Source organism: Caretta caretta, chromosome 13 (genome assembly GCF_965140235.1).
Source record: "Caretta caretta isolate rCarCar2 chromosome 13, rCarCar1.hap1, whole genome shotgun sequence".
In the NCBI taxonomy this organism is placed as follows: domain Eukaryota; kingdom Metazoa; phylum Chordata; order Testudines; family Cheloniidae; genus Caretta; species Caretta caretta.
The window spans coordinates 16,223,367-16,235,795 of record NC_134218.1 but is presented as its reverse complement, the minus strand read 5'-3'; the positions used below and the strand labels follow the sequence as shown (position 1 = coordinate 16,235,795).

General features: G+C 40.7%; 1 protein-coding gene and 1 long non-coding RNA gene across 3 annotated transcripts in view; one reads left to right on the top strand and one right to left on the bottom strand.

The window, feature by feature from the left end:
* The window catches only part of LOC125622239 (uncharacterized), a 60,270-nt gene that overhangs the window by 18,018 nt on the left and 29,823 nt on the right, over positions 1–12,429 (bottom strand). The window contains exon 2 of one of the 2 annotated variants that reach the window (XR_012664701.1): positions 5,305–5,425. This is a non-coding gene — a long non-coding RNA (uncharacterized LOC125622239). Of the gene's footprint in view, positions 1–3,372; positions 3,638–5,304; positions 5,426–12,429 lie in introns of those variants that run through there. The other variant, XR_007352688.2, reaches the window with a different exon arrangement.
* Positions 1–12,429, top strand: part of PARD6B (par-6 family cell polarity regulator beta) — a 39,334-nt gene that overhangs the window by 6,873 nt on the left and 20,032 nt on the right. The window contains exon 2 of the mRNA XM_048820093.2: positions 5,383–5,605. Coding sequence (XP_048676050.1) covers positions 5,383–5,605 — 223 coding nt within the window. The remainder of the gene's footprint in view (positions 1–5,382; positions 5,606–12,429) is intronic.

The following is a 12,429-nucleotide window of genomic DNA, read 5'->3' as shown; positions in this document are numbered from 1 at the left end:
TCGGATGTCATATTCTGGAGTGACCCAGATCCTAAATGACTGATGCTTTTAATTGCTCATCTTAGCTATTCATATATAGTTGCCAGTCAGTCTTTCAGATTGTTTGGTGTCATCTCAGGGTACATCTACACTACAAAAAGGAGTACTTGTGGCACCTTAGAGACTAACCACAAGTACTCCTTTTCTTTTTGCGAATACAGACTAACACGGCTGTTCCTCTGAAACCTATCTACACTACAGTGGCACATCTATGGCACTGCAGCTGTAGCATGGACACTTCCTATATCAAGGGAAGGGTTTTTTTTGTTGGTGTAGGAAAATCACCTCTGACAGATGGTAGCTAGGTTGTCAAATATAAAGGGAAGGGTAAACCCCTTTGAAATCCCTCCTGGCCAGGGGAAAGCTTCTCTCACCTGTAAAGGGTTAAGAAGCTAAAGGTAACCTCGCTGGCACCTGACCAAAATGACCAATGAGGAGACAAGATACTTTTGAAAGCTGGGAGGAGGGAGAGAAACAAAGGGTCTGTGTGTCTGTCTATATGCTGGTCTTTACCGGGGATAGACCAGGGATGGAGTCTTAGAACTTTTAGTAAGTAATCTAGCTAGGTATGTGTTAGTTTGATTTCTTTAAATGGCTGAGAAAAGAATTGTGCTGAATAGAATAACTATTTCTGTCTGTGTATCCTTTTTGTAACTTAAGGTTTTGCCTAGAGGGGTTCTCTATGTTTTGAAGCTAATTACCCTGTAAGATATCTACCATCCTGATTTTACAGGGGGGATTCCTTTATTTCTATTTACTCCTATTTTTATTAAAAGTCGTCTTGTAAGAAAACTGAATGCTTTTTCATTGTTCTCAGATCCAAGGGTTTGGGTCTGTGGTCACCTATGCAAATTGGTGAGGCTTTTTATCCAACATTTCCCAGGAAAGGGGGGGTGCAAGTGTTGGGAGGATTGTTCATTGTTCTTAAGATCCAAGGGTCTGGGTCTGTAGTCACCTAGGCAAATTGGTGAGGCTTTTTACCAAACCTTGTCCAGGAAGTGGGGTGCAAGGTTTTGGGAAGTATTTTGGGGGGAAGGACGCGTCCAAACAGCTCTTCCCCAGTAACCAGTATTAGTTTGATGGTGGTAGCGGCCAGTCCAAGGACAACGGGTGGAATATTTTGTACCTTGGGGAAGTTTTGACCTAAGCTGGTAAAGATAAGCTTAGGAGGTTTTTCATGCAGGTCCCCACATCTGTACCCTAGAGTTCAGAGTGGGGGAGGAACCTTGACATAGGTAAATGGAAGAATTCTTCCATTTACCTAGCTGCATCTAGAATCCTAGGACTGGAAGGGACCACAAGAGGTCATCTAGTCCAGTCCCCTGCATCCATGGCAGGACTAAGTATTCTGTAGACCGGGGTGGCCAAAATGTGGCTCTGGAGCTACATGCAGCTCTTCAGAAGTTAATATGCAGCTCCTTGTGTAGGCACCGACTCTGGGGCTGGAGCTACAGGTGCCAACTTTCCAGTGTGCCAGAGGGTGCTCACTACTCAACCCCTGGCTCTGCCACAGGCCCTGCTCCCACTCCACCCCTTCCCACCCCCTCCCCTGAGCCTGCAGTAGCCTTGCTCCTCTCTTCGTCACCCCTAGCTCCCAAGCCTCCTGCATGCCACAAAACAGGTGACTGAGAGGTGTGGGAAGGGAGTGGGAGGTGCTGATCAGCAGGGCTGCTGGTGCATGGGAGGCACTGGGAGTGGGGTTGGGGAGCTGATGGTGGGCTGCTGACTTATTATTGTGGCTCTTTGGCAATGTACATTGGTAAATTCTGGCTCCTTCAGAGGCTCAGGTTGGCCGCCCTGATCTAGACCATCCCTGAAAGGTGTTTGTCTAACCTGCTCTTAAAAATCTCCAATGATGAAGATTCCACAACCTCCCTAGGCAATTTATTCCAGTGCTTAACCATCCTGACAGGAATTTTGTGGTAATGTCCATCCTGAACCTCCCTTACTGCAATTTAAGCCTATTGCTTCTTATCCTATCCTCAGAGGTTAAGAATTTTTCTCCTCCTTGTAGCAACCTTTTATGTACTTGAAAACAGTTATCACGTTCCCTCTCCATCTTCTCTTTTCCAAACTAAACAAGCCCAAATTTTTCAATCTTCCTTCATAGGTCATATTTTCTAGATCTTTAATCATTTGTTGCTTTTCTGTGGACTTTCTCCAATTTGTCCATCTTTCCTGAAATGTGGCTCCCAGAACTGGACACACTACTGCAGTTGAGACCTAATCAGCGTGGAGTAGAGCGGAAGAATTACTACTTATGTCTTGCTTACACCATTCCTGCTAATACATCCCAGAATGATATTCGCTTTTTTTTGCAATAGTGTTACACTGTTGACTCATATTTAGCTTGTAGTCCACTATGACCCCCAGATCCCTTTCCGCATTACTCCTTCCTAGTCAGTCATTTCCCATTTTGTATGTATGCAACTGGTTGTTCCTTCCTAAGTGGAATACTTTGCATTTGTCCTTATTGAATTTCATCCTATTTACTTCAGACCATTTCTCCAGTTTGTCCAGATCATTTTGAATTTTAATCCTATTCTCCAAAGCACTTGCAACCCTTCCCAGCTTGGCATCATCCTCAAACTTTATAAGTGTACTCTCTATGCCATTATCTAAATTATTGATGAAGATATTGAACAGAACTGGACCCAGAACTGATCCCTGCGGGACCCCACTTGTTATGCCCTTCCAGCATGACTGTGAACCACTGATAACTATTCTCTGGGAATGGTTTTCCAACCAGTTATGTCCCCACTAGTAACTCCATCTAGGTTGCATTTCCCTAGTTTGTTTATGAGATGGTCATGGGAGACAGTACCAAAAGCTTTACTAAAGTCAAGATATACCATGTCTACCACTCCCCTCCCCACCCCCCCATCCACAAGGCTTGTTACCCTGTGTGACAAAGTTCCTCCTCTGCCTTAGTGGGTCCTGCGCTTATTGACGGATTTGCTCGCCTCAGAGGTTCACAGCAGCCCTCAGTTTGGCCACTTTCATGGCTCAAATCTGCTGTTCGCTCAGTTAGCCTCATCACTGGCGAGCATGTGGAAAGGAAGAACAATCCCCACAGTCTCTGCTGATCCACCTAGTGGATCGGGGAACAGGCTGGAGACCTTCCCCTCTAGTGAAACCCACAGTCCAGTTCAACTCCTCCGGTATCGAGTTGGGGGAATGGAGGGAACCTGGGCCTGCCCTCTACTCCGGGTTCTAGCCCAGGGCCCTGTGGATTGCAGCTGTCTACAGTGGCTCCTGTAACAGCTGCGTGACAGCTACAACTCCCTGGGCTACTTCCCTATGGCCTCCTCCCAACACCTTCTTTATTCTTACCAGAGGACCTTCCTCCTGATGTCTGATAATGCTTGTACTTCTCAGTCTTCCAGTAGTACGCCTTCTCACTCTCAGCTTCTTATGCCTCTTGCTCCCAGCTCCTTGCATGTGTGCCACAAACTGAAGTGAGAGCCTTTTTAAACCCAGGTGCCCTGATTAGCCTGCCTGTCTTAATTGATTCTGGCAGCTTCTTGATTGGCTACAGGTGTTCTAATCAGCCAGTCTGCCTTAATTGTTTCCAGAAATTTCCTGATTGTTCTGGAACCTTCCCTGTTACCTTACCCAGGGAAAAGGGACCTACTTAACCTGTGACTAATATATCTGCCTTGGGGGGGTGGCGTGTCCTGCAGAGAGCCCCCCCAGGCCGGGTCGTGATCTGTGTCCCTTTGTGTCTAGTCTGGAATTGGTTCCTGCCCAATAAAACACATTGGACACCCCCCCCCCCCCCAAAAAAAATCACTCTCCTGTCATCTGGCCTGACGCTGTCACAGAAAGTTTTGACAAGTTTTGTTCTTGATAAATCCACCCTGACTGTTCATAGAATATCAGGGTTGGAAGGGACCTCAGGAGGTCATCTAGTCCAACCCCCTGCTCAAAGCAGGACCAATCCCCAACTAAATCATCCCAGCCGGGGCTTTGTCAAGCCTGACCTTAAAAACTTCAAAGGAAGGAGATTCCACAACCTCCCTAGGTAACACATTCCAGTGCTTCACCACCCTCTTAGTGAAAAAGTTTTTCCTAATATCCAACCTACACCTCCCCCACTGCAACTTGAGACCATTACTCCTTGTTCTGTCATCTGCTACCATTGAGAACAGTCTAGATCCATCCTTTTTGGAACGCCCTTTCAGGTAGTTGAAAGCAGCTATCAAATCCCCCCTCATTCTTCTCTTCTGCAGACTAAACAATCCCAGTTCCCTCAGCCTCTCCTCATAAGTCATGCATTCCAGTCCCCTGATCATTTTTGTTGCCCTCCGCTGGACATTTTCCAATTTTTCCACATCCTTCTTGCAGTGTGGGGCCCAAAACTGGACACAGTACTCCAGATGAGGGCTCACCAATGTTGAAGAGAGGGGAACGATCACGTCCCTCGATCGGCTAGCAATGCCCCTACTTATACAGCCCAAAATGCCATTTGGACTGTTAATCACCTTATGTTCTAGATGTTTGCAATTGATTGTTTAATTATTTGCTCCATTATCTTTCCTGGTACAGAAGTTAAGCTGATTGGTCTGTAATTCCCTGGGTTGTCCTTATTTTCCTTTTTGTAGATTCTCACTATATTTGCCCTTTTCCAGTCTTCTGGAGCTCTCCAGTCTTCCATTAATTTTCCAAGATAATCGCTAATGGCTCAGATATCTCCTCAGACAGCTCCTTGAGTATTCTAGGTTGCATTTCATCAGGCTCTGACTTGAAAACATTTAACTTGTCTAAGTAATTTTTAACTTGTTCTTTTCCTATTTTAGCCTCTGATCTTACCTCATTTTCACTGGCATTCACTGTTAGACGTGCAATCACTACCAACTTAATGTACAGTTGGGGCATATGTTTATATAGCTACATCGCACAGGGTGCAGAATTTTTCAGAGCCCTGAGCAGTGTAGCTAGGTTGATCTGATTTTTAGGTGTAGACCAGGCTTTAACTTTACATGTGGTTATTTGGGCTCTGAGTGAAATATAACAGTAAAAACAAAAATATTTGCACAGAATCAAAAGTAAACACATTCTGATGAAGACTTCGCATTGGAGCAGATTACTTCAAGACAGAAATAATTGTATACATATTCTGAACTATGTGGCATGGCCTCTGATATTAGTACATCTAAAAGGTCACCTTTTCACTCAAATCTTTAGAACCTTTTGGCTATGCAATAAGTTTATCATATTTATCATATTTTTGTAAATTAAATTTTTGACCTGGTGAGCACTTACTGTAACTTTCAAGTTGTCCTGTTGTCTTGGGGTACATGGTGATTTCTGTCTTACTAAAATCAGATGTCTGTCTTGTAGTTTGGAGCTGAATTTCGACGGTTTTCTCTGGAAAGATCCAAACCTGGAAAGTTTGAGGAGTTCTATGGATTATTGCAGCATGTGCACAAGATCCCCAATGTTGAAGTTTTAGTTGGGTATATAGACATTCATGGAGATCTGCTGCCTATCAACAATGATGACAATTATCATAAAGCAGTTTCCACAGCCAATCCTCTGCTCAGGATTTTTATTCAAAGAAAAGGTAAGTTCACTAATTTTGTGCATTGGTCGTGTCTACTATGTATAAAGCAGTATCCATGCACACGGTCACATATTTTGCACTAGTCTAATTTTTTTTTTAAAAGTCCCAATTAGACATTATCCTGTTTCTCCATGTTGACATGTACTGACTTCTTACTGATCTTCACTGGGAACTCCCAACTATCCTTTGCAGCAAGCTGTTTGGAAACATATTGTGCACCATTGCTGTAGGGCTCGAGATTCCCCTCTGTCCTATACCTCTGCTACTAAGCTACTTTTCTCTTTTTTCTTTTTACATTTGGGAATGTCTGTAATACATTGATTTAAACCCCATTCGCTCCATCAAAAATCCATCCTCACTTCAGTAGAAATACTGCTTTTATATGAAGTCTTCATTTATGAACATATTCAATGCTTAGTTTACTCAAATTGGATAGAAACATTAAAGCTGAATCAGCATTCTCCAGTGAACTTTTTGTATATTGTTTAAAGGCAGTTGCTCATGTCTCCCTTTGTTTCCACTGAAAGCTTAACAGTATCATGCATTCGTCAGGAAAACAGGTGGCCTGGTCACACGTTAACCAACATGAGGTTAAGTTCAAATGAAGGCAAGGCAGTTTGTAGTTTTAACACTATTAGCAGGTCGAGGTAAACATTGCATTCCTGCTAGTGTTTAACTCAACTTGTGAACAGGTGAAAACTAGAGACTGCCTTGTCTTCACTGGAATTTTATAATGTGGTAAGAGAACACTTTTTCTCCTACTGTGGACACACCCTAGCAGGGTGGCGATTGTTTTTACTTCTTTCTAATTTGTTAGCTTTATAAAGAGTTCATTATACTATGGCTGTGCTAGAATAAAAGTTAAATTTCCCCAGAGATGAATATTGTCTAGGTTAAGTATAACATTATCACCTAGATTAAGAGACAGTAGCTCACTCCTGTCTGCATCCTGAAGTTCCTTTCATAACAGATTAACAGGTATTGTTGATGTGTTGGAAGGGGTAAAAGGGAATTCAAAGGCTGAACTAACATGGCTTTAATTCAGTCAAGATATATGGGAGTCTGTCTGCAAGAGAAACCTGACCTAGGGGTGAAACAAATGTGAAGGCCAGCTGGGCATATCTTTTTGCCCTCTTCCACAATATAAGAACACAGGGTACTCAATGAAACAAAAGATACAGGGAAATACTGGGTTTTTTAATACTACTTTACTTAACTTGTAGAACTCACTGTCACAGAATATTAAAGCAGCAAAGTGAAAATAATAAATTTGACATCTAAAGGTGAAGAGAGACTTAGGAAATCACTTAATTCTTCCTCGCTAATGTAAGCTTGTTCACTGCAGCACTTTCTGGCATGTGTCCTGCAGTATGGGGCTTTCTTTTTTTACCTGTGGATGACTATTCCATAGCATAATAAAGGTAGCCTGCAGTTACACTGGCTATAAGATTTTACAGGTGTAATCAATCTTCATGCTTCAGGACATAGACTAATAGGCAGCTAATGTCATGAACAAATTACCCCACAACAAAGCTGGACTGTGTGATTCTAATCACTTCCATTATGTGACCAGCTGCAAGTGTAATACTACTTTGCTTCAGCTTAATGCTTCCCTGTAGAGGTAGATACAGGGTGGCTGAGAGAGAGATTCTGAGGATAGACAAAAGCAGTAACAGTCCTAATGCTCACCATTGCTTTTTAAAACGAGAACTGTTTAGTCACTAGTTTGCAGAAAAAACATCTAATTGTTTCTGGCACCCCATTAATCCTCTATGCAATTAATTTTGGTCCTGCTTGATAACTGGTGGAATGAAAGAAGAGCTGGGTCTGAAGAATGTCTCTAGATGTTTTCCCATGCTTCCAGTGTTTTAAAACACCTGTAAAAGTTTTCCCAATTGAGTTTTGAAATGCCTCTAATCAATATTTAGATCTCCATTCTTTTCATAAATGTTAAATACTAATGTTAGGTTCAATGTGACCTTTTTTTATTTTTTTTTTAATCTCATTAAATTACAGTTTTTCCCCCAGTATTGTGGTATTCTTATCAAATGTCTTCAGATGGTTCTGTTTATCTCTGGAAACTTGATGCTTGAAGGATAATTTTACCAATAAGTCCATTCCTTTGGAAGCATATCAGAGGGCTTGTCAACAAATTGTGCAATTCCAGGTGTTGAAGAATATCGGGTTGAAACTAAGTTTCAACAGTTGAACACTTTCTTTTTTTTAAATGATACATCACATACACATAAAATTAGTATAACCAGTGAGTTTGAGACCATTAAAACAGGAAGTTTTTATACCAAGTTGACATTCACCTTTACATCTTTGTTGTTAACACCTTGTTCTTTGGCGTTCTGCCAAAATATTTGTCACTGTAACTATAAACTGATTAGCTTGATGTCAGTACAAAGGTGTCTTTGTACTCAAGGATATTGTTTTAGAAAATTTGTTTGGGGATCTAGGAGAGGTTAAACAGAATCTTGCTGCCTGGCAGAGTTATGGGAATTAGTTTTCTTCAAGCTTTCCCTACTTCTTCAAATTATGTAACTCTAATTTTCTACCTTAAATTTTGTGCTATTTTAGAATCTTTAGACAACATCCAAAGCTAATTAGTATCCCAAAAAACCCTAATGGTTTGTATAGTCTGTTGATCTGGAAATGTAGTAGCATTCTGACTTGTAAGTTCATGAATACTGTTTTGTGTGTGTGTGTGTGTGTCCCGCACTGTGCATCATTGAGCTTTAAGAAATGGATTTTAAAAAGTAAAACACCAGCTCAGTAATAGAGATTTCTGAGAGAGTTACATTTACTGTGTTTTGAGGTTTTCTTTTAGTGGGGGAGGGGGCTGTTTTGTGTTGTAGGATAGGGTACTCTTGAAGTTCAGATCTTTTCTAACAGAGGCAGTTTCCAAAATCTTAATTTTCTTTTAAATGGCCCTTTCTTGCATTTTCAGGCATGTGTTCAAATGGAGGTGTCTTTTGTGGTATTCTTTAAGTTCTAGTTGCAGAAATGAGTTTAAGAAACCTGCTTTTGTAACTGGCGTTTAGGTTCCTATGGTGACTTCAATAAGTCTGACTTAAACTGGGGGAAAAAAATCTTAGTTCTGCTAAACTCTATTTGCAAACCCCATTATGTCAAGATTACAGATCTTAAAACAATTAATGTTGCAAGTACACAATTTGCATGCAAGTTGCAGCTTAAATGTAAAATCAGAAAATGCAAAAGTTAACGTTAACTTGGTTCTGTGGTGTACATTTTACAAGGAAAGAATGAACAAAGGAGTGCATACTACAGTTGTGCTATGTTACTGTTAGAGTCCTAACTCTTGCATTTTCTGTTTAATTTATACTGTACATTCTTGAATGTTGCAATACATGCTTCTTATGTACTGTAGCATTTAATTTCAGAAAGGGGAACTATACAAAAATGAGGAGGTTAGTTAAACAGAAATTAAAAGGTACAGCACCAAAAGTAAAATCCCTGCAAGCTGCATGGAAACTTTTTAAAAACACCATAATAGAGGCTCAACTTAAATGTATACCCCAAATTAAAAAACACAGTAAGAGAACCAAAAAAGAGCCACCATGGCTAAACAACAAAGTAAAAGAAGCAGTGAGAGGCAAAAAGGCATCCTTTAAAAAGTGGAAGTTAAATGCTAGTGAGGAAAATTGAAAGGAGCATAAATTCTGGTGAATGAAGTGTAAAAATAATTAGGAGGGCCAAAAAAGAATTTGAAGAACAGCTAGCCAAAGACTTAAAAAGTAATAGCAAAGTTTTTTTAAGTACATCAGAAGCAGGAAGCCTGCTAAACAACCAGTGGGGCCACTGGATGATCGAGATGCTAAAGGAGCACTGAAGGATAAGGCCATTGCGGAGAAACTAAATGAATTTTTTTGCATTGGTCTTAACGGTTGAGGATGTGAGGGAGATTCCCAAACCTGAGGCATTCTTTTTAGGTGACAAATCTGAGGAACTGTCCCAGATTGAGGTGTCGTCAGAGGAGGTTTTGGAACAAATTGATAAACTAAGTAATAAGACACCAGGACCAGATGGTATTCACCCAAGAGTTCTGAAGGAAGTCACATATGAAACGGCAGGACTACTAACTGTCGTCTGTAACCTATCATTTAAATCAGCTTCTGTACCAAATGACTGGAGGATAGCTAATGTGACACCAGTTTTTAACAAGGGCTCCAGAGGTGACTCTGGCAATTACTTCAGTACTGGGCAAACTGGTTGAAACTATAGTAAAGGATAAAATTGTCAGACACATAGATGAACATAATTTGTTGGGGAATAGTCAATATGGTTTTTGTAAAGGGAAATCATGCCTCCCCAATGTACTAGAATTCTTTGAGGGGGTCGACAAGCATGTGGACAAGGGGGATCCAGTGGATATAGTGTATTTAGATGTTCAGAAAGCCTTTGACAAGGTCCCTCACCAAAGGCTCTTAAGCAAAGTAAGCAGTCATGGAATAAGAGGGAAGGTTCTCTCATGGATTGGTAACTGGTTAAAAGATAAGAAACAAAGGGTAGGAATAAATGGTCAGTTCTCAGAATGGAGAGAGGTAAATAGTGGTGTCCCCCAGGGGTCTGTACCGGGCCCAGTCCTATTCAACATATTATAAATGATCTGGACAAAGGGGTAAATAGTGAAGCTGCAAAATTTGCAGATGATGCAAAACTACTCAAGATAGTTAAATCCCAGGCAGATTGCGAAGAGCTACAAAAGGATCTCTCAAAACTGGGTGACTGGGCCACAAAATGGCAGATGAAATTCAATGTTGATAAATGCAAAGTAATGCACAGTGGAAAACATAATCCCAACTATACATATAAAATGATGGGGTCTAAATTAACTGTTACCACTCAAGAAAGATCTTGGAGTCATTGTGGATAGTTCTCTGAAAACATCTACTCAATATGCAGCAGCAGTCTAAGTGAACAGAATGTTGGGAATCATTCAGAAAGGGATAGATAATAAGACCGAAAGTATCATATTGCCTCTATATAAATCCATGGGTCACTTCTTGAATACTGTGTGCAGATGTGGTCACCCCATCTCAAAAAAGATATACTGGACTTGGGAAAAGGTTCAGAAAAGGGCAACAAAAATAATTAGGGGGTATGGAACGGCTGTCATATGAGCAGAGATTAATAAGATGGACTTTTCAGCTTTGAAAAGAAACTACTAAGGGGGGATATGATAGAGGTCTATAAAATCATGACTGGTGTGGAGAAAGTAAATAAGGAAGTGTTGTTTACCCCTCATAACACAAGGACTAGGGGCCACCAAATGAAATTAATAGGCATCAGGTTTAAAACAAACAAAAGGAATTTTTTCACATAACATACAGTCAACCTGTGAAACTCCTTGCTAGAGGATGTTGTGAAGGCCAAGACTATAACAGGGTTCACGAATTTATCTAGTTTTTTTTAGAGGATAGGTCCATCAATGGCTATTATCCAGGATGGGAGGGATGGTGTCCCTAGCCTCTGTTTGCCAGAAGCTGGGAATGGGTGACGGGGGATGGATCACTTGATGATTACCTGTTCTGTTCATTCCCTCTGGGGCACCTGGCATTGGCCATTGTTGGCAGACAGAATACTAGGCTAAATGGACCTTTGGTCTGACCCAATATGGCCGTTCTTATGTTCTTATCTACCCCTCAGTTTTTAATGAAAAAACAAACATAACCCTGAAGTCCACAATCAACAGTTACGCTAAGGCTAAGCAATATAATTCTCAGCCTGTCTTATTTTCACACCTAAAGGGCACTGGTAAGCCAAAGACTAGCTGATGCCTGTTAATACTGGGTAACACTCCATGGTCTGATAGCTGGATGTGCAGTTTCTCCCCTGAGGCTTCTTAAAGCTAATTTTCTTCAGTCTCAAGAACAAAGTTTATTTCTGTAGTTTTAACTTCAAAACAGCTCATCATAAATGGCTCAGATTTTCCTAGAAAATTTACCTTTTGATGAGACAAAGTAAGGAAAACTGTTTCAGCTGAAGAGATTTCCTTTGGAAAGTGATGAGCACCTGGAAACAGAGTTGTAACTGACAGCATTTTACTCTCAACCATATTTACTACCAATGCTATAATAAACAGGTGATTTTTCCACATCTTTTTTATTAAAATACCAAGTTACAACTACTTAGACAGTAAAAGTTACCAGGCTATTTTAAAAGGAAAACATGAGCATTGGAGTGAGAACTGCATAAAATGAGCACTCTAGATATGTTATCAGCAATCCAAATTTTATCATTAATAAGTAATGAAGCAAAAATACAGTGCATGTGCAACTCACCTCTGATGCTTGCTTTAAAATGGGTCTACTCTACAGAAAATAGAATAAATATTATGAAAACTGAAGTCTGTGTTTAGGTTTGACAGAGGAGGGGCCCATTCAAACAGTATACATCCTGACAGATTTACATAGCGCATTCAGTGACTCTTAAAAAAAAAAAAAATCCCCCACTAATTGACCTTTTGAGCAACAGTGAGTTAAACCTTCTTGCATACCCAGTAGTAAACTCATGAAGGGTGGTGGCACTGCCTCACCTCTGCAAGGGTGGACTTTCCAAGGGGCAGAGGAACTCATGGGGAGACGCATACTGCCTTTCACCAGCTTAGCTGAATTTGGCCTTGATTGTACAATCTTAAAACTAGACTTCTAAAATCTTAGGTATTTAGATAATTTCTAAATTTCTATTTATATGTAACAGTAAGCCCTGTAAATATTTCTACATCATTACAAGGCCTTTTCTGCATAAACAATCAGTGAGAGAGGCAGAAATTAAAGATCCCATGACTACAGACAGCC